Genomic DNA, 19,413 nt, shown 5'->3' with positions numbered 1-19,413 from the left:
ATTTTGTCTGACCTTGATTATCTCAGAGAGTACATTTTCTTGTATGATTCTTCCAGAGTTTGAGATCCTGCTTCATTTTATTTTTATTTTACTTTATACAGTACAGGGGGCCCCTGTATCTGTATCCAAAGATTCACTCCTCCATAATTCAGGTGCACGATCCCCTGTGCCCCATCCAGAGGGTCTTCTGAGCCCAGCAGAGGCTGCGCACATCCATCTGTGACCTCTGACGGACTCAGAATGACTCTTAGAGTAAAAAACATGTGACTTCCAAGTTTTAAAAAAAACCCAGGAAGTGACGTTTTTAATACCGGAAGGCAGGGGTCTCCAAACCCTGGCCCGGGGGCCAGTTGCGGCCTGCAGCAAGCCTCTTTCTGACCCACTGCCAACCTCTTGTCCCCTGAAAGCCTCTGGCCCACTGAACTGAACATGACCAGAATTGTGCTCTGATTGAGTCTGGAGGGTGTTCTGAGAACCAGAGGGGTTGAATGAATGAGCCCATTCATTTGTTTATTCACTCATCTAAGTTCCATCTCTAATTTATTTATTTAAATTTTATATTTAAATTTTTTTCCAGCCCTCCACATCGCGCCAGATATTTGATGCAGCCCTCTGGCCAAAAAGTTTGGAGAACCCCTCCCTTAAGGCACTGGGAGACCCAGGGAAGCCCTAGAGCAGTGTTATTCAGACTGTGAGGTGCAGCTCTTTAGGGCGTCGCCAGGAACTCAAAGGGGAGGTGCGGGATGTCCTCTTGCAGTGATACAGTCACAGCCCTGGGCAGAATATGAGCCCATTGTCTTTGCTTTTTTTTAAAGCAGAAGAAATGAGAGTTGCTCAGCTGCAAGAGTGGCTGCTGCCGCCCTCCCCTCTTCCGAGCATGCTCAGATTGCAGTCCTTAACCTTTGCTGATCCTTGTCTGATTGGTTCCTAGTTCCCAGCCTGGGATTGCTTCTCATCAAAGTGAAATCTCTCTTTTCCGCCCCCTCCCTCTTCCCCCTTTCGATCTCCAAACTTTCCTGCTTTCCTCCCCCTCCCCTTAAAGTTGTATCCATGCAGTTGGCAAAGGGGGAGGGGAGAGACAAGCACACGCTTTGCTCGGCCACGAGCAGAAAAAGGGTACTGTTTTTAAAGCGATTTATTAATCTCGTTGTTTGAGGAGGAAAGGCTGTATTTTTAAAGTGATGAATCTTGCTATTTGAAGGGAACACTTATCACCCATTGATGAAGTGATTGCCAGCCCAATCCTATCCACACTTTCCTGGGAGTAAGCCCCATTGACTCTAATGGGACTTACTTCTGAGTAGACGTGCATAGGCTTGAGCTGTGCATCTCCTAGTATAGGAGACAAATTAGCTTCCTAACCAAACCCTTATCAGCTCTGATATATTTTCATGGTCTATTTTTGTTTTCCCCACCAGCTGCTGGAAAAATTTAATTTCATTAAATTAATAAAGGGTTCAATCCTATCCTATCCAAGGAGAATGGGAGAAATGTCTAGTTGGATTGGGGTCCACAGGGGTGTGTGTGTGTAATGTTGGTCAGACTGGTTGTTCACAAAGTTCATTTGATGAAACAATTCTATTGGTATGCTTACGAAGTTTAAAAAAATGAGTCCTCCTGGACCAGACAAAATCTACCTACTCCAGCATCCTGTCTCCAACAGTGATCAGCAGCTGATCATTTATAAAGCATGTATATTGCTATGTATTAATAATATATTTTTAAGATATGCATTTAATTAATGATATGATCAATATCATTAATATTAATATAGTTAATATATTTTTAATATTTAATATTATATTATAATAAATATAATATAATAATATATTTAATATAGTTACTATTTCTGGCCACTTCCTGTTTAATGATGTCACTTCCAGCCCTCAGGAACATGATGGGGAGTCATGGCCAACAGCCACGGGGGTCAAGGGAGCCACTGGCCTGAAAAGTTTGAGTACCACTGCGTTAGCGGGAGTCTCTGTTCCACTCGCCTCCAGGGGATGGGGGAACGGCGTTCTCCCTTATCTGTGGTTTCATTTTAATTGTGGGGTGTTCTGGAATGGAACCCCTGCGGGTGTGGGCCAGGCCTGTATATGTAATAAATATGTATATCCATTCTCTTTCCTCAGGGTTCTCTCTTCACCACCACCAGCCCTCGGTTTTCTTCTCATTACTATGAATTAGGATTAGGTCTCCAACTAACTGGAGAGAGTGACTGGCAAGGTCATTTACAGTGGAATCATATGCATGCCTACTCAGATATAAGTCCCTCGTAGAACAGTGTTTGTAGGATTATAACCCCAGTAATGTTCAAGGATGGGTAGAGAGATGAACCCAGAATGTCTCACTCCTATTCTAACACTCTAATCACAACTGGCTCAGGAGATTTTTTTTAATCTCGTTTCTGACCTCTCAAGAGAATAAGCAAATAGGCAGGGTCTATTTTGTGGTGGTTGCAAAACTGTGGCATGTTTTATTTTGATATTTGAAATGATTTTGTGCATGTGTCAAACACCTTGTGAACTTTGTTGTCAAAATGTATTTAAAAATAGGATTTGTATTATTTAGACTTCTGACAAACTATGCTTAAATTATGTGATAGATTGGAAAAAGCGTGGCGGTTCTTGTATTGTATTTTGCATGCAAGAAAATTTCATGTTCAAATAATGTCTTTTAAAAAGTTGGATCGGAAAAAGGATAGAAACTCAGTAAAGTCATTTTCTTGCTCCTCAGCATATGGTAAAAACAAAGCTATAGAATTGGTGAAATATTGCTTTTATGTTACATTTTGAGAATCCTATGTGTTTTAATGGATTTAAATGAAAATTTCATTGTCTTTCAAAAAACAACTTTTTTTCTAAATTTGAAATGTATCTATTGTGCTACCCACAATGAGTGAGGAAATAATGATTTGGCTTAGATATATTTTATTTCTTAATTAAATATGTCTGAAATCAGTTACATTTTGCAGACATTTTCTTATCTGCATCAAAGTAATCCACTATTTTGGAAGAAGCACAGCTGCAGAATATAACAATTTTTAAAAACTTTGTTTTCAGATTATGCCCAAAACTTTGAATCCTCAGTGGAGAGAGCAGTTTGACTTGCATCTGTATGAAGAGAGAGGTGGAATTATTGATATTACCGTGTGGGACAAAGATGCTGGCAAAAGGGATGATTTTATTGGCAGGTTTGTCTGATTACAGCCAACTTTTTGAGAGTGAATGAAATCTATTATTAAAGGAATATGGTTCTCAATTTTTTCTAGTAAAACCTTATTGTTGCTTTTTCATTTTTACACATAAAAATGATTTTCGTTTACCAGTAGGTGGCAGATCGTACCAACTGAAAGATGTCTCTTTTTTCAAAAGTTAAAATTATGGAACAGTAAAATCAAGATGCAGGAAGTTCCACTGACAACATGTGAAACAAATGTTCTGCGATTTGTTGTAATAAAATATTTTAAAAACCTTAATGGGTGAAATTATTTTAAAACAGTACAGTCATCTTGGCAGTGAGATTTTTATGAATGAGCACATTGCAAGAGACTGAATCTTTGGGATGCTTTTTAAGAGTTTTTGGGAAATATGAATCTGAGTAATAAGTGTTTTAAATATGGACTGATAACACACTTGCTACTTCAATTGACTGACAATGGAAGATCTGTAGAGAAATAGAATTCATTTTAGTATGCTTATTTGGCAAGTCGAGGTTCAAATGGTCAATTATACTGTTAGCCACTGATGCTACATGAAGAACCCAAGAAGAGCTATGTTTGATCAAATCGAAGGTTCACCACTGTCCTTTAGCATTTTGTTTCCCAAAAATGTCCAACCAGATGCTTTTAAGAAACCTACAAGTGAAACTTAAAGATTGTCTCCTGTTGATAATGCCCTTAGCAAGTGGTTTTCAAAGATGTAGTACCCTTGAATTCGAAGTTCCACGTAGCCATGATGGCCAACAGCCTTTGATAGAGTTCTCCTCCATGAATTTGTATAATTCTACAGCACTTTTTTATAATTCTTTTTATAATTAAATATATATAATTTATAATTATATTATATATAATTATATAATATATAAAATATATATTTATTTTATATATTTTATTATAATATAATATAATATAATATAAGCACTTTTTTTATAATTCCCTTCTACAGCAAGCTGGTGACTATTACCGTATCCTAGCAGCATATTCCATTAATTATGTGTCAGATGAAGAAAAGTAGTTTTTTCTAAGTTGTGGGCCAAGAGTACTGAAAGCTTATAAATGTTATAAGTAGTGTATGAGTACAGAAATTAGTAGAACTAGGAATAGTTGACAATCATTTACCAATTTTACCATATTCTGACTTTGAAATTAGCAGTGTTCGGGCTGATATGCCGCGGTCGAATAAAGCTGCTCTCACCTAACGTTTCACCTAGTACTTTGGTAGGCATTCTTAAAGGACGAAACTACAGCATATAGCTCTTCAAACTGTTCAGTATAGCTGATATTCTGATCTTAAAAGTCCAAAGTACCTACTGTTCTACCTCAGTATTTTCATATTCAGTGCTATTTTCTAAATTCCTATTATCCATTCTCTTTGCATAATGTAAGAATCATCTTAATAGTAGGGAGTAATGACTGGTTTGTAATGGTAATTTTAAAAAAATTGAAACAATTTGGACATAAAGAATCAATGAAAGTTGTTGTGTTTGTGCATGTGTGGATTGTAGGTCCCAATGGTCAAAACTACATTTTAAAAGGTACAGGTTGGAGTTTCACCTTTCAGAAATACAGTTTTCTAGGATTTATTTTCATAGAGCTCTGGAATCCCCTGCCTGTTTGCAGTGAAGTCATGTAGTTGTAAACCTTTGACTGTTCATTATGCACTGGAGAACAGATTTTCACTATTATTCTAATGCTCTACCAGAGCATGTTGAATTCTCCAGTGTTTTGCAGGCTGCTTTCCAAATCAGCACCTCATATAATTTATTTCTACAGTTTCTATAGTCACTTTGGAGCTTCAGATAGCATTCTCGTTCCCATACAACAGTAGCAGTGGGGGAGCTCCAGCTTATGGGGTGATCCCATGCAGTGGCATAGCTAATGATCATGTAGCCCGGTGCCAAGCTCAAAATGTTGCCCCGGAAGTGATGTCACAACCGGAAGTGATATCGTGCCCAGGCTTTTTAAAAATTGCAAATTGGGAGGAACCCACCTCCTCCCCCAGCAACTCGCCACCCACTTCCTCTGCTACCTCCTCCCAGTCAGTGGCATAGCTAAGGCAGCTATCTGCTACCTGGGGCCAAAAAAGATTTGTAGTCCCCCCCCAGACAAAATCAAATTTAATTACGAAAATAAATAAAAAGTATTCCCCTGACTGGTTCAAGACACTGTACTGGGGTGTAGAGGGATGGTTATTCTCCCCCTGCTAAACATAAGAAGGGCACCACTTGAAAAAGTGCCTTTTTACCCAGTTAGCAGGGGTAACTGTATTATGATACATGGAAATGAGAGCTGACTCATATTAACACCTTATTGGTATCATGCTGTATCATGATAACATGTCATTGCAACATGTCAATAATATAATAACTTGTCATTTGCTCTCAGAACAATCAGTTTCATAGGTCTGTTTTGAGTTAAGAAAATCCACTTTTTGTTCCATAAGGCAGTTGTGTTTTCATTTTCTGGTTAATTGGCCATAACCTTTGATAGGATACAGATATTCCAATGCAGTTTGTTTCATTGCATTCTGCATTTAATTACCTTTCCAATGATATATAACATGCTAGTATTATTCATATATACCAAGATTTTCACAATTTTGGTCACTAGTTTCCAAGGTCAGCTTGTTGCCCCCCAAAAGCTTGATGCCCGGTTCAACTGCTACCCCCTTAGCTATGCCACTGATCCCATACTGCTCAGGTGTATGTGTTAATGAAGCAACTGCATGGGTGGGGCCAGTCATATGGGTCTTTCCCACTTGATCATTTTTGCTTCCAAATAGTGTGAATTTCAAGCTCCTAAGAAAGGTGAGTCTTTGTCAGGAAGGCTTGCACTACTGTATATTTAATAATTTTATCTTTCAATGCTTCTACCAGTTTATCTGGAGCATAAGATAGGTTTGTCATTTCCTAGGACCTCTTGGAACCCCTCTAAAGAAAACCCCCCCCAAATTGCTATGTTGTCTACGTCACAGTAAAAAACAACTGATTTTAGAGACAGTCATATTTAACACTTGTATAGTGTGTTTTGATTATTCAAAGCTCTTCACATGTTCTGTCTTGTTCTGATCATGGCAGAGGACAGGTTTGACCTGGGGTAGCCCTGATTTGTTGTGAAACCAATATGCTACATAAATTCTCTAGTTACAAGGTGTAGAAGAGGGCAGGAGCTCAGCACCTAGAACCCAGCACCACCCATCTCCCTCCATTTCATCAGTTAGACTGGATTTAAACTGGAATAGCAGTTGCTGTTATCACTGAAAGCTTAGTGAGTTCCAGACAGAAGGAGGCTTCCTTTGGAAGACCTCATGTTAGCAGAGATGTCCGGTCCTGTCTCTCCCCCCCCCCCCCAAAAAAAAAAAAATCCAGAGGTTCAATTAATACCACACAGTTGCTGTTAGCTGACAGTCTGGGAAGAGGGAAAGCTAGCTTCTCTTCAATGACCAGACAAGTAAAACTGTAAAATAAAGGAATTTTATTAAGAGGGACAGCAAATATACAAAAAATAATGGAAGGGTAAACATAAGGCACTTGCAAAGATGAGGTAATTGCACTGGGCAGCCAGGGGTAAGGTTGGAGGTGGGAGTGGACATGGAGGTTGATGATGACATGATCAGCTGAAATAAAACAAAAAGCTAGTGCATTTTATAGCTATTTTTCCTACCTTAGGACCTCACTCTAGTAAGTTCATTATCTTGGTCCTTATGCTTACATCTTACTGAGCAGTTGGGCAACTTGATGCATCCAGTGCTCTGGATGAGAGACTGCAAATGAGTGTGTGAGATCATGCTTTTTATAACACCTGGGCATTATGTTAGGCTTACCTGTGGGATTGGATATTGGGGGTACCTGAGCCTGTTGGCTTTCCCTGTCTGGGAAATCAGGTGGGTTTCATGGCCAGTGAATTGACTCAAAGACAAGTTTGTTGTCCACTGGTCGGCTTGGCAAAGAAGTCAGTTAACCAAAATAACAATAATAGAGCAAACATGACTATTGTATCCAAAGGATTTAGCAGCCCTTTCAGGATGTGAATCCCATACAGGAGCATCCTAGATTATAGGAAGATCAAAATTATGTGGAGTATAAAGGAAGATCATGTTACAAAAATTTGTAAGATGAGAAGGAATTTTAGGTTTTGAATATTTTGGGAGTAGAGGTGTATGTTACCTCATCCTGGTTGCCTATTTAATTTTTAATTTGTCAGTTAGCCTTGAAACTTGATCCCTTCTAACCTTTATTTGACTCAGTTCTTCAGACACCATCCCTGGGGGAAAAATGTGTTAGGTTTGGGTATATATCCAATATCTTCCAAATAGAAGGTCAGTCCTGTCACACTAGCATTGTCTAGCAGTTTAACTACTCCTTTGGCTCATTTGTTGCGTTAGGTGCATTTAAATAGTTTTTTGAGTGCTCAATGTCTTTTTATTTGTTTACTGATTTTCAACAAAGGCATTCTTAAAACCATTTACAAAGCAAACTGTTTACAAAGAAAAGTTTGTTCCCTGTCTCAAAAGTTTAGGACTTTATCCTGTCCTTGTCCTTCCCTGCTAGTGCAGCCATGCCAAAAACAGGTGCGCTGTATCCAGCAATGGGAAGGTGGGGCGGATCAGAAGTCTTCAGAGGGGAAAGGAGATTTGAATTCCATTACACCTGTGTAAGCCTCCTGCTCTGGAATGGGTCTCTTCAGACCTGCAAAGGGAGCAGGGAGACTACAGAAGGAGGGGAGAGAATCAAGAGTTCCTCCATCATCACCAGATCCACCCATCTAGCAGGCTCCCCACCCCCTGTTATGCCCCCTCCTGCCCCCTCCCCATCTTGCTACCTTACTTTCCTTGTAAGGTGGCCAGTGATCTGTCAGTGCATGAGGGAAGGCTCCAGTAAGCCTGCCAGTGCTCCGGCAGCACACTACTTAGTGTGCCTCCAGAAATGCTTTTGTAACTGTCACTAGGCAGTCAGCACTAATGGAACGCTAGTTCTCTCAGTTTAAAGAGCCTGTCGGATTGGGCTGTAAGACAATCTAAAAACAGACACCAGGAAAAACTGCTTGAAGGACACTGCACTGAAAGGAATAGGCAGGTATTCTTCCTTTGCTAAAACTAAGATAGCCATGACTTTGAAGTGCCCCATTGACCGGTTAGAAGAGTTTAGAATTATGCTCCCCAAATTCCATCTTTGCTTCCCTTTACCAACTTTTGTTTTGCCAGATTTTGTGTGTTCCCCCACCTCACTTGGGCAGGATTTCCACTTTTTGACAGGCAATCTGTCTTCAAAGCTTTTGAAATCTGCTTTCGAAGTGTGCAAAACAATATTTTGTGTATTTTTATTGTATTTTTTTCATTCATTTTGTGTGTTCATTTATTTCTTTATTCGTTTTAATCCAGTTAGAATTTGCTTAAAGGTAGTTGTACTTGCTTCTGATAGAAGCTCCACCATCAGATACAGCATCGGGCTGGCCTAGTTAGGCACTGGTTGAGGACTGGTGCCAATCAGAGGGTTCACCTGTTTGAACTGACCCTGAACTGTCAGTACTGGTGGTAGTCAAGGGAAGGGGTGGAGGCTGTCATGGGGGCCTAAGGCAGGGCTTTCCCTCAGGACATTCAGAAACGAGGCACTGGCCATTATGCAGCTACCTGCTCTCAATGACTGCATATCTGTATTCCTTATGATACAGCATTGTCAGAGGGCATCTGATAGTTTAAAAAAAAAATAAAGCATGGCTGCCGCCATTTTTTAAAAAATGATTTGAATTACCTGGGCATTGAATTTGTCACTATTCCAAGCAGTTCAACAACACAGCGTGTACCTATCAACCGGATCTTGGGTTGATATGGGATTAAATCAAGGGTCACCGAACCAACTTCCTAGCTAACTGTTCTAAGACACAGTCATTTGTCTTATTGGGACATGTTTTTCTCTATCATGACTTTGAATAAACATGCAATCAATGTGAGTTAGCCAGCGTCCTCCGTTTTTATCCCAGTATCTCATTTGCCTACCCACCTGATTTTCTTGTCCTTCCAAATCGCCCTCAGAAATGGCCGGTTCATCCATGATGCAACCAGTGCAGCACATTGAGTGGCAAATGGTGTGTCTTTCACACAACTCTCTCTTATGCTCACTATAAAGGTTGGTCCCTTTATCTGCGGCGGTTCTGTTCCAGTTTCCCCCTTGAATAAGGAAAACACAGATATGGGGGAATGCTATATAGATAGCGCTTCCCCCTGCATGCCCATTACAAATACTTTTGTTTAATGTGTTAGAGCTTGCAGTGTGGGCAACAAGACTGCACACTACAGAGGGATTCATAGAAAGCAGGAAATGTCCTGCTTCAGTTGCCCTCTAGTGTGCAATGTTTGGTTCTTCAGTTAAAGAAGAATGTTAAGCAAGAAGCATCCAAAGGTGCTTGCAATGGGCTCACGGAGGGAGGCCCCCTCGGATCCATGGGTAAGTGAAACCATGGGTACTTGATCTGTGGATATGGGGGGCACCTTTATTCGTTTTTGGTAGCAACTTGGTGTTCCATTCCTTTTATTTTTTGTTTTGCTTTGAGGCTTTTGGTTGGCAACCTTCAGTCTCGAAAGACTATGGTATAAGCCTACAGCACCCAGTATTCCCAGGAGGTCTCCCATTCAAGTACTAACCAGGCCTGACCCTGCTTAGCTTACAAGATCAGACGAGATCAGGCATGTGCAGGGTAACAGTTGCTGCTTTTGAGGCTTGTGAATTAGCATATACATATCTATGTCCATTGCATCACTCTTCAGACACCTTTTATGTGTAGTGTTTTTGAATCTCATTTTTTCTGTGTGCTCCTGTTGACTTCCTGCCTATAGTTTTTGAAAATATGAAACTCATAACCATATCTTCTCAGAGTTGAGTCATCCTGAACCAGATGCTCTGCAGCTCCTGTTGGTTGTTTTCCCCCCTCTCCCAGTGAGTTTAAAGCCTGATCTGTGACCTTTATGTTAAGCACCAGCAGTGTTTCCACAGCAATTCCATACAGAAAGAATCTTGTGGCACATTAAAGACTAACAGGCTCCACTTGACCTGCTTATCTTGCAATAAGCTTATCTCATTTCAACCCCCTGCTATCTTTCTACAAGGCTGGACGTTTCTACCATCAATGAAGACCCTACCCCATAGAACTGCTCCCACTGGTTTGTATGCTCAGTAGTCACAAAATTTAGAGATATAGAAAGGTCCATGATGATATCAGGGTTATTAGCTCATCACCAGCCCCCTGCATCCATTTGTGGGTCCCCATGGATGTCTCTTTCTCTCTTGATTGCCCTATAACGATAGCAGGAGATTTCTGATGACAAACCATCTTCTACCTGCATATATTTTATATCCCGGAGACTGTATATGAATTGTGATCCTGCAATTATCTGGGCATCTGTCAAAGATTATGCACCCCGCTTGCATGATCTGTGTGTGTTTGAGAGAGAAAGAGATTTGTTGGATAGCTGTGAAATTCATTTCTAAACTATAAACTAGCTTTGTGTATTTGTTTTCTGGAGAGTGATTTGCCTTCAATGTTTTCAACTGAAACTTGAAAGAATTTCTCAGTCCTATAATATCTGAAATGCTTTTGCTTTCCCATAAATATTAGTGCAGATACTGCTAACATAATGTACTAGAGCCTAAAATTAAGATAATGAGGAACAGCTTTAATGGGTTTTCTAAAAAGTAGTTATTTTCTGTTGTCATTATTGAGCCAAAAAGTGTGTATTTTGTACTGCGGTTCAAAGACACTTAAGAAAAATGTGTTAATGAAGGTGGCATTATTTTAATCATTCTTTATTTTAATTTTCATGTAATTTATTTAACTTATCACATGTATTTTTTGAAGGCAATCCTGACTCTGCCACCTTTACAATAATCAGCTAATAAATCCCCCATGATTGTCACACCTTTAACGCATACCAGTAATCTGGCCAAATTGGCTGCTGACAGCTGCAATATATTTTCAGGAATGAGTGCTGTCAGTGAACAAGTTGTTTCTCTGAACATACAGGATAAGTAAATCCCACGTTGTGCAATTTTATTCAGTTGGAGTTATTTGCAGTCCGATACAGCAGGATTTATAGTGTTGTTTATTAGTATGAAACCATGCATGTTTATCTTCAAAATGACATTGATTTTTGCTCATATTTTTATGTCAAGGGATTACTGCCGACTGATTTATTTTTGATGTCCTCTGTGAGTCAGCACTGCCCCTCCCAATAGGTATAAGCACTGTGCAGAAGAGAGTGTGACTTTTTGATAAAATGACATATTAGTTTGGGTGGAAATGTCCCCTGTTACCACTACATTCCAACTTTGTGCAGAAGTGTATTTCTATATGGACAGAGGTATTGCATCATCTTTGTTCAACGTAACATATGATAAAGTGCATGGAAGCCCAGCATCAAAATACGATTAATTTCCCTTTTCCCCATATACTGTATGCATGTCCCTCTCTTGCAGTTTTTCTACAGAACCATTTTCAGAGCAGCTAAGAAGAGTTTAGTGTGCACACACAGAGAGCTGCCTAATAAGGAATAGGGTGTACCTTATTGTCATCTGGCAGCCCAATCCTGTGCATGTCTACTCAGAAGTAAGTCCCATTAGAGTTAATGGAGTTTACTCCCAGGAAAGTGTGGATAGGATTGGGCTGTGAGACCTTAAACAAAACCTCGTACCAGTGCTCTACTGTTCACTGGATTTCACATTTGGAGTCGATGAGTTGCTCCAGTTGGGTAGGAGGACCTTTCAGGGAAGGGTGGACTGTTCTTCCTCTTTGACATGCAAGTATTCTACAATGATAGAATTCTACAATGGACAGTTCATGAATTCTGCACACTAAATATTGTCTGTGTCCACGTGCGCACCCCCCCACACACACACACAATTTAAATATACATATAGATACAATTCAACTTGCTTTAGGGAGAAATGAAGGAAAACAGCTTGTCCCACATTGATAACACTAATGCAGTTGTTGATATATAATAAACTTGCAACAAACCTTTTTGACACTGCTCTACCAAAATGTTTTCAAATGTTATCAAGAACAGGCTTTTGGAATGTACTGTTAGTTGTACAACAGGGAAGAAGCATGTTCTCTTTTGGCCTCATTTGTACTAGTTGGGCTGCTTGAGTGATGCATGTTGATCAATCCGTAATTTGACTGCATAATTGTCCATTAGGGCTGTTTTTGGATATTCTTCTGTGTCTCATGTTGCTGGAAGTCCATTGTCCTTCAGTATCTTATGTTTGGTTTTTAATCATAATTTTTCCTCACTTGTGTGTGACGCATACTAGTAGACATGAGGATGCTCTACCCTGTTGCATGCTTCCTTCTTCCTCTGAAGTTACACAGAATTAATTATATTCCAGCAGGTGTCATAACTATGTCTTGCTCTACAGTTTATTACTGAATCAGTTTATGTAATGTTGGTGCTTTTAGTCAGTTTGAAGACAGTATTTGTAGATCTTCAGACCTATTCAGGTGGCTTGTCCATCAGGTGTGTTAGTGATGAGCAAATTCAGGTCAAATTAGAATCCAGCTTCACAAAAGCATCCAAATAGGAAAATGGTTCTTCCACGCCCCCCCCCCCAGCCTCATTCCAAATTTGAAGTCAATTGACAATTGGACTCATCTTTGTCCCAGTAGACATCATCCAGAGCACAAGGTTCCTGCCACATGAGCCCCTGAATGCTGTCTTGCTGCATTTTTGCTTTTCACTGACCAGGTAGCAATGGGAAGGACTTGCTGGAGGTCTTTTCGTCTGCTTTCCTCCCTGGCATGCTCAGGCACCAAGGTGGAAAGTCCACCAGCTCAAATTTACTTTAAATTATAGTCTGATCTGGAGGAGAATAAACAGGTTAAATATATTTGGTTTGGAATGCAACCAAGGCAAGCTGGACAGATCCATATTTTGTATCAAGTAATCATGGATTTTGAGCACCATAAACTTAAAACCAATTGATCATATTTTTCTGATGTAAGAGATGCAAACATATTTCAATTCTCTTAGTGTTGGTGTATCTTCATGTCATTCAATGTCATGAATGATAATTCTTCAATTGAAAAATAAACTGAATGACAAAAGCTGGATCCATAGAGATTGCCTTTGAAAGACTGGATGGGTCTTTTTCATTTGTTCACGTTTTGCTTAGTTGAGTGTATGTCATTCCACACTGCTCTTAAAGAAAGTTGCATGCTAATCAAAATGTTCACGTTTCTAGGTGCCAAGTTGACCTGTCAACACTAAGTAAAGAACAAACTCATAAGCTGGAGTTGCCTCTGGAGGAAGGTGAAGGTTTCCTGGTACTGCTGGTCACCTTGACTGCCTCAGCTGCAGTCAGCATTTCTGACCTCTCAGTCAATGCCTTGGAGGATCCAAAGGAACGGGAAGAAATACTAAAGAGATATGTATGTAATGCCTCTCTCTTGCTCAACTTGTATAGGGTTGCAATCTGATAAACAGTAGAGTAGCAAATATATTGAAAGTCTGGAGACAAACGGAAAATGTTAAGTCTATTAGTAATAGAAGTCATTCAAATCGTTGATGTCAGAAATGCTGAGTTCATACTGCATCCTTACATTGCCTAAAGTAGAATTTTCAGCTAGTATCCAGATTTACATTTGCAATAGTTCCAGTGTAGTTACAGATCATTCTATTTATTCTGTCAATAATTGGTTGCCTAGTATGTTTCTACTTCAGTCATTGTTTATATAGTGCAATCAGTGTGTGTAACTCTTAACAATAAAAGGAAAGACAGGTCCCTACTTCAAGGGATTTTACTTGATCGTTATTCTTAAATGAAAAATTAATTTAATCCCATAGTTAGCAACTTGATTTTACAGTGAGCTTTTCCATTAGGTAAGTATTTAGATAGGTTAGCTTAAGAATCCAGTTATCTGTAGACCAACTTTGCCATTGTTTAGGATGTTCAGAGTGTTTCTATTCTGCCTATATAACAATTGAGTCAAGTGTATGTTTTTGCTCCATAGGGTGTGGCTTCTAAACAGCAAAATAAAGAATCCATGTTGAACATTTTGAAACCAAATTATTTCCCAGCATTCTCATTATGTAAGCTACTGTGTAGTTTTAGTAAAGGAACAGCAAGGGGAGCTCTGACTCCAGCGTTTATTAATACTGAGCTCACTAAAACTGACTCACTACACACAAAGAATAAAGAGAAGCTATTTCTACCTAACATTACAAAGCTCTTATTGTACAGTGCTGCCAGGTGTTTAGAAGGCTTCTCTAGACACTCTGCCGTTAAACCAAGCTCTGACTAACAAAGGGCTGTTTAATTTTTTTTTATTTTAAAATATTCCTATTCCCTGGCTGACATCCTTTCAATAACTGAATTTAATAAAGATGTACCTTATCAGACTCTGCAGATAACATGAAGTGCTAGTACTAATGCTGTACAATATTCTTCAAACAGATTAGCAGGATCTGCGCTTCAGCAAATGTATTCTAGCTATCTTCACTGAATCAGCTGTCTGCTGGTGCTTGTACAAATCATACACCAATAGTGTTATCATAAACACAGTTTAATAGGGGTGACTTAGCAAGGCTAAACATTATATTTCTTAAACCAACTGAGAGCTATAGTATTGTGTACTGTGTCTAAAAACTAATAATTTACAAGTATTATTTTAGATTTTGGTATCTGCCAAGACAGTCTGTTCTGTCAGATCAGATCGTAATAGATAGAATGAATTTCTGATGGATTAATTGTAGTGATACACATTTTGATGCCAAGTAGAGCAAACCATATTTTTCTAGATTATCGGGTTATGGTAAAATAAGTAAAACTGGCTACTCTGATAATTTTATAACATTATGGAAATATTATTCAGTAATTTTTCTCCAGTTTTTTGCATTAAAAAAAAATCTATCTGCTGTTTTTCAAAATGGATGTATTTAGCATAAGGAATATTGGAATGAAACGAGAAAACAGAAAAGTATGCATTTAAAAAATGGCATCTGGTGAATACATAGCATTTATCATTAGAGTTATTTCTGATATTGGAATGTTTACCTACAAACTAAATTGTTTTGTTCACTGACTTGACCTGTAGAAAAAGGGGACAAAGAACTTGAATGCAGTGTTTGTGGAACTCATATAATTCCTATATATTGTTGTCTGCTTTATCTTCAATGTTTATGCCGCTGTCCTTTGTGGAATATACTGTGAGCAATTGTTGTGCAACTAGCAAGATAGAGTATACCATTTGTCAGCTTTATTTTATAGTTTTTTTAGCTTTCCTAAAGAGTCTCTTCTCCATTTAAAAATATATTTTGCCCATGTTCTTGAGACAGAAAATGGCAAATGAGCTGACCCTGCCAACAGATCAAATAACCTTGGAAAATGACTCTATTACTGTCATTTAACCATTTGTAGCTGAATATCAGAGCCCTACAAATTAAACAGGCATTACTGTTTGAATCATTATTTTATCACTATTGTATGAAAAGATTAATTCCTTTTGGTTTGGGGGTAGGAGGGCCATAATGGGTAGCAGTCCAAGAGAGAGATTGTATGACCTTTTCAGAACGGGGATGCTGAACCTCTGCTCCCCCTTGTCACAGTTTAAAAACCAGAGAAGCTAGTTTAGTGAAGAAGTTGTTAGCATTCCATTTTTATTATGACATTTCACAGTCATCCGATCTAATGTCCCTTGACCGGATTGTCCACCGTGAGACGATGGGCTTGAAATGTTATTTAGAGCATTGATAAAAGGTGAGCAGTTCTAAGATGACAGCGAGTCATAAGGCTGGTGGTGTGACATTAATTTTCTCCATAACAGAGATGGAATAAGACGTCATGGTGACAAGCTGTCAATCAGTACTGGCCCCTCAGTGTATCTCAATGCCATAGGATGGGGTATTGGTTCTCCCATAATAGAGCTGAACTGAGATGCTCTCCTTGACAGCTGCTGCAGCCATACAGAAAATATATTATACAGCCTTTCATTAAAAAAATAAAGAGGACTCATCTCCAGAGCATTTCAATCTTTTCCCATCTATTGAAGGCTGAAAGGATTCACAGCAAATCATAGATTTCCCTGCTATGGAAATTTCTGGTCTCAGATACCATCCGGGTTTTGAGGCCTTCAACAATAATCATAAATAAGAAGACTGACAATCGTCTGATAAATCGTTACTTTAAGTTGCATGTTTAAAGTAATGTATTAAAGTCATTTGCTTTTCACAAAATCCTACAATAATATTCTGCAGTATGTCACTGGCCCAGATTGTCAGAATGTGCTGTAAATTGCTCTAAATCAGCTGACTTGCTGAATCTAAAAGTTCAAACTATAATTACCCCACAGAGCCCTGACAAATAGTATTGAATGAAATACCGCAATGCCTTTTTTCCCCAGGAATATGCTTGCAGGTGAATTTTTTCCCACCATTTTCTGCTTTTGTTTTCTTATTGGAAGCATAAGCTAAATATACTTCAGAAACAACAAAGAACAAATATTAAATTTCTTGACCCATCACACTTGCCCTCTTTCTTCTGGATAGTGTAAGAACTGGGAGAAAAATTCTGAATTAAGAAACTAGCTTTGACAAACCTTGCTGAGAATTGTAATGAATTACACTACTAGAAAATATCTGTATTCTGACGCTATATCTATAATACAACTTTCAGAACCAGGCGGTTTGTGTTTGTAATCATGTAAATAATGTATGAGGAAATATTTTGATTAGGCTTGTTTTTATGAGTGAGTATTAAGAAGTTAAAACTTAATCTCTAATAAATGGCATATGTTTCCATAGAAAGATAGATATATAACATATCAGAACACTCACCATGTAGCCATGCATTTATATATCACCATGCATTTATATGTGAAAATTGATGTGCCATATAACTGCATCGCCTCATTTCAGTCTGCCAAGGTCAGACCTTCTCTGTACACAATAAGCGTCTTATGGGATTTATATTGTGGGGCTTTGTGTCTGACTCTTATTGGTAAAAATGTTTGTCTAACACTTTAATAGTTGATGTTTCAAACAGAAAATATTCTTTTTTCTCCCAAAGCAATATGCCACTAATGATTGTCGATCAAGCAGCAACATACCAGAAAAGAGCATTAATTTGTTCTTATTAAAAATCTGGCTTTGCTTTGGTAATGGGTTCTCAAACTGTCTAAAATATCTAGAAATCCTGATGGTTTATGTTGTTTCTTTTTTCATATTTGAAACACAGTATAAAAAATAAGAAATAACATAAATCAACAGGATTTGTGGTATTTAAAGATTAAAGTAAAATAGTATTTCAAAAATTCCTCATCTGTTGAGAGTATAGCATAAAGCTTTATTGAATACATGGCCTTATGTCAAAATTATTGAAGAAACCCATGATGATAAGGTATGATACTTTGTGAAAAAGGGTTTTATTTTTTCTCCCTATTTGCAGTTATAGGTTGAAAACAGATTTCTAATTACTATTTTTGCCAAGATGTCAGGAAGCTGTTGAAAAGAAATCTATTTTCATGTGGATATAGAAAGTTAGCTGAATTATCACACTTTTTAAGATACTCCATCAAACCTTCACTACAGATATTTGTTTGCTATTTAGACATAACTTCAGAGCGACATCTCAGGAACTGGTCTCTACTTCACAGTACACAAAATATCTTTTGATACAATGTGACTTGAGCATCATCTTTCAGTATCATTTTGGTGCACTATTTATTTCAACTAAATACTGATATAGTTGAAATAGTGCATCAGTATTGGAAGAAAAAAATGTAAGATCTAGCATACTTAAAATCAAATACCAGGAAAAGAAATAGATATTTCCTGCTTTTAATGGGAACTGGGATATATTGAAAATATGTGGTTAATAGTTTATTTTCTGATGCCTCTTTGAAAATAATCAGACTACTGTAAAATGTGAATGGGAGATCTTTGCCTATCTTTCCCTCCCTTTGCAAACTCAATCTAATTTTATAATTGTGTGTGTGTTTTAGAGCCTAGTGAGGATGTTCCATAACATGAAGGATGTGGGATTTCTCCAGGTGAAGGTCATCAGAGCAGAAGGTTTGATGGCAGCTGATGTAACAGGCAAGAACTATTTCCATTTCTGTGGTGGTTTATATCCTACTGAAGCAGATCTGTCTTGTAACCTCTTGCAAAATCTCCAGAGCAGAAGAGATATGAAACTTAAGTATGCTTAGGTTTTTTGCTACTAATGAGCTAAGAAATTTTTGTGTTTGTTTTAAAATCCTCATTGCAAACACATCTGAGTGTTTGGGAATTTGATATCAGCTATAAAAACCTTACTGAAAGTACGTATGGACAACAAAAAACCTAAAATGGTATGTTGGAGCCTCCAGAAAGGGTTCATGAACTTCTTGTTTAGAGACTTCACTCTCATACAAAAGATACTGAATGATCAAACAAAATTGAAGTATTTTACAAGTTAAAATTGTCAGTAATTCACAATATGGCATATGTTAATCTAAAGTGATCCTGAAAAAATTTGGGGTGATGTATGTTTGCTTTATTTTAATTATGTTTGTATCTTTCCATGAAGGGGAAGGCCCATAGCTCAGTGTACATTCTTTGCATGCAGAAACTTCTAAGTTGAGCCCTGGCATTTCCAGGTAGGGCTGGCTGCAGACCCTTCTGTGAAACCCTGGAAAACTGTTGAGAGTCAGATTGGACAATAGCTAGATGAACCAGACACAGTACAATATACCATTGCTTCTGATCTGGTTTAATGGAAATCAAGGTGGCATAAATAATATTTCTAGCAGTCTCCGATCCAGGCACAGACCAGACCCAGCCAGCTTAGCCTTAGCATGATTGCTGCATAGTACACCGTCAGACTGTGTTCTGTAATGTGGCAAGCAGCATGAATTTAAGACATTATGTTCTGATCTAGAGACACCAGCTTGCAAAAATATTGCATAGAAGTAGTTCCATCTTCATAAATTGTAGGTGCATACCCACACCGACCAATCAGAAGTGGGTATCTGTTTTCATCAGAGATGCTGGCAAAGTACTCCTGAGTCAGAGATGGAAAATAACTTCAGGGTTGTAGCGCACCATAAAGTACAATGAGCTTTACAAGTCCTTAACTTCTCTGGCCCAAATTAAGAGTTGGAAAGAATATCTGACTTTCTTGGCTAAATACTTTGCTTTGGTAATACTTTTCTTTAGTAACTCAAAT

At 38.4% G+C, this 19,413-nt stretch overlaps 1 protein-coding gene across 1 annotated transcript in view; it reads left to right on the top strand.

The window, feature by feature from the left end:
• The window catches only part of MCTP1 (multiple C2 and transmembrane domain containing 1), a 254,641-nt gene that overhangs the window by 92,130 nt on the left and 143,098 nt on the right, over positions 1-19,413 (top strand). The window contains exons 11-13 of the mRNA XM_066616140.1: positions 3,063-3,193; positions 13,453-13,639; positions 18,209-18,302. Of these exons, the coding sequence (XP_066472237.1) occupies positions 3,063-3,193; positions 13,453-13,639; positions 18,209-18,302 (412 nt within the window). The remainder of the gene's footprint in view (positions 1-3,062; positions 3,194-13,452; positions 13,640-18,208; positions 18,303-19,413) is intronic.

The sequence above is a fragment of the Tiliqua scincoides genome, chromosome 2 (assembly GCF_035046505.1).
Source record: "Tiliqua scincoides isolate rTilSci1 chromosome 2, rTilSci1.hap2, whole genome shotgun sequence".
NCBI classification, from domain to species: Eukaryota; Metazoa; Chordata; class Lepidosauria; order Squamata; family Scincidae; genus Tiliqua; species Tiliqua scincoides.
The sequence above is the reverse complement of the archived record's forward strand: the minus strand, read 5'-3'. Positions and strand labels throughout refer to the sequence as shown.